The following is a 910-nucleotide window of genomic DNA, read 5'->3' as shown; positions in this document are numbered from 1 at the left end:
CTCTGCATGTGGTGTCCGTATAAAATAATTTTTCGTAATAATGTAAATGCCCCACCCAAATAAGCCTAAATATAGAAGAACAACAAACCAATCAGTTATATATAACCCTTCACCCCCACAAAAATCATTCCCAAATAAACAAATTTAATTTAAATAACTAACAACCTGTAATTAATGATTTATCCTAAATCTATTTAGTCCCAACAAAAGAAAAGAAATTAAAACCAAAAAAATTCAACTCTGATTCTCATAAGAAATCATGAATCTCCTCTGGTTCCCATTTCTCTCCCTTCTTCTCTCCGCCGCTGGAGCACCATACAACCTCACCAAAACCTTCAACGTCAAGCACTACGGTGCAGTTTCTGATGGCAAATCTGATTCTGCAAAGGTAATAAATTAAATATTTACATTCTTTCCTGTTATCATTAATCAAGTTTACATTTTTATCCAATTTTTAAAAAAAAATTTGTTTTTTTTTTAATTTTTGCAGGCTTTTCAGAAAGCTTGGGATGATGCATGTGGGTGGGAGGGATTGAAGCCGAAGGTTCTGATACCGGAAGGAAGGTTCTTGGTGGGGTCTCTGGTATTCCAGGGGCCGTGCAAGGGGAGGAAGGTGGTGGTGCAGGTTAAGGGATACGTGGTCTCGCAGGCGGATCTTAACGCATATAAGACACACGATTGGATATCGTTCCGGTATATTAACGGGCTGCTGGTTACCGGGAAGGGGACATTTGATGGACAGGGAGCTTATGCCTGGCCTCATAATAACTGCCGCAGTAACAAGAAATGCAGGCCTCTCCCTTGGGTAAGTTTATAAATAAATAAATAATTAATTAATTAATATTTCGTTGTTTTTAATTTACATATTTACCACCCCATTTCCCATGTATTTACATGGGGGTGTAAATGG

General features: G+C 37.9%; 1 protein-coding gene across 1 annotated transcript; it reads left to right on the top strand.

Annotated features, from left to right (window-relative positions):
• Positions 1-148: 148 nt before the first annotated feature.
• Positions 149-805, top strand: LOC110034637 (exopolygalacturonase-like; the record flags this gene model as incomplete). Its single annotated transcript, XM_020738888.1, has 2 exons — positions 149-388; positions 491-805. Coding segments are annotated over exons 1-2 (444 nt in total), but the record flags the coding sequence as incomplete, so codon positions are not given.
• Between the last annotated feature and the right edge of the window lie 105 nt (positions 806-910).

The sequence above is a fragment of the Phalaenopsis equestris genome, unplaced genomic scaffold, assembly GCF_001263595.1.
Source record: "Phalaenopsis equestris unplaced genomic scaffold, ASM126359v1 Scaffold191727, whole genome shotgun sequence".
Lineage (NCBI taxonomy): Eukaryota > Viridiplantae > Streptophyta > Magnoliopsida > Asparagales > Orchidaceae > Phalaenopsis > Phalaenopsis equestris.
Note: the sequence above shows the minus strand (reverse complement) of the source record. Positions and strands in the feature narration are given on the sequence as shown.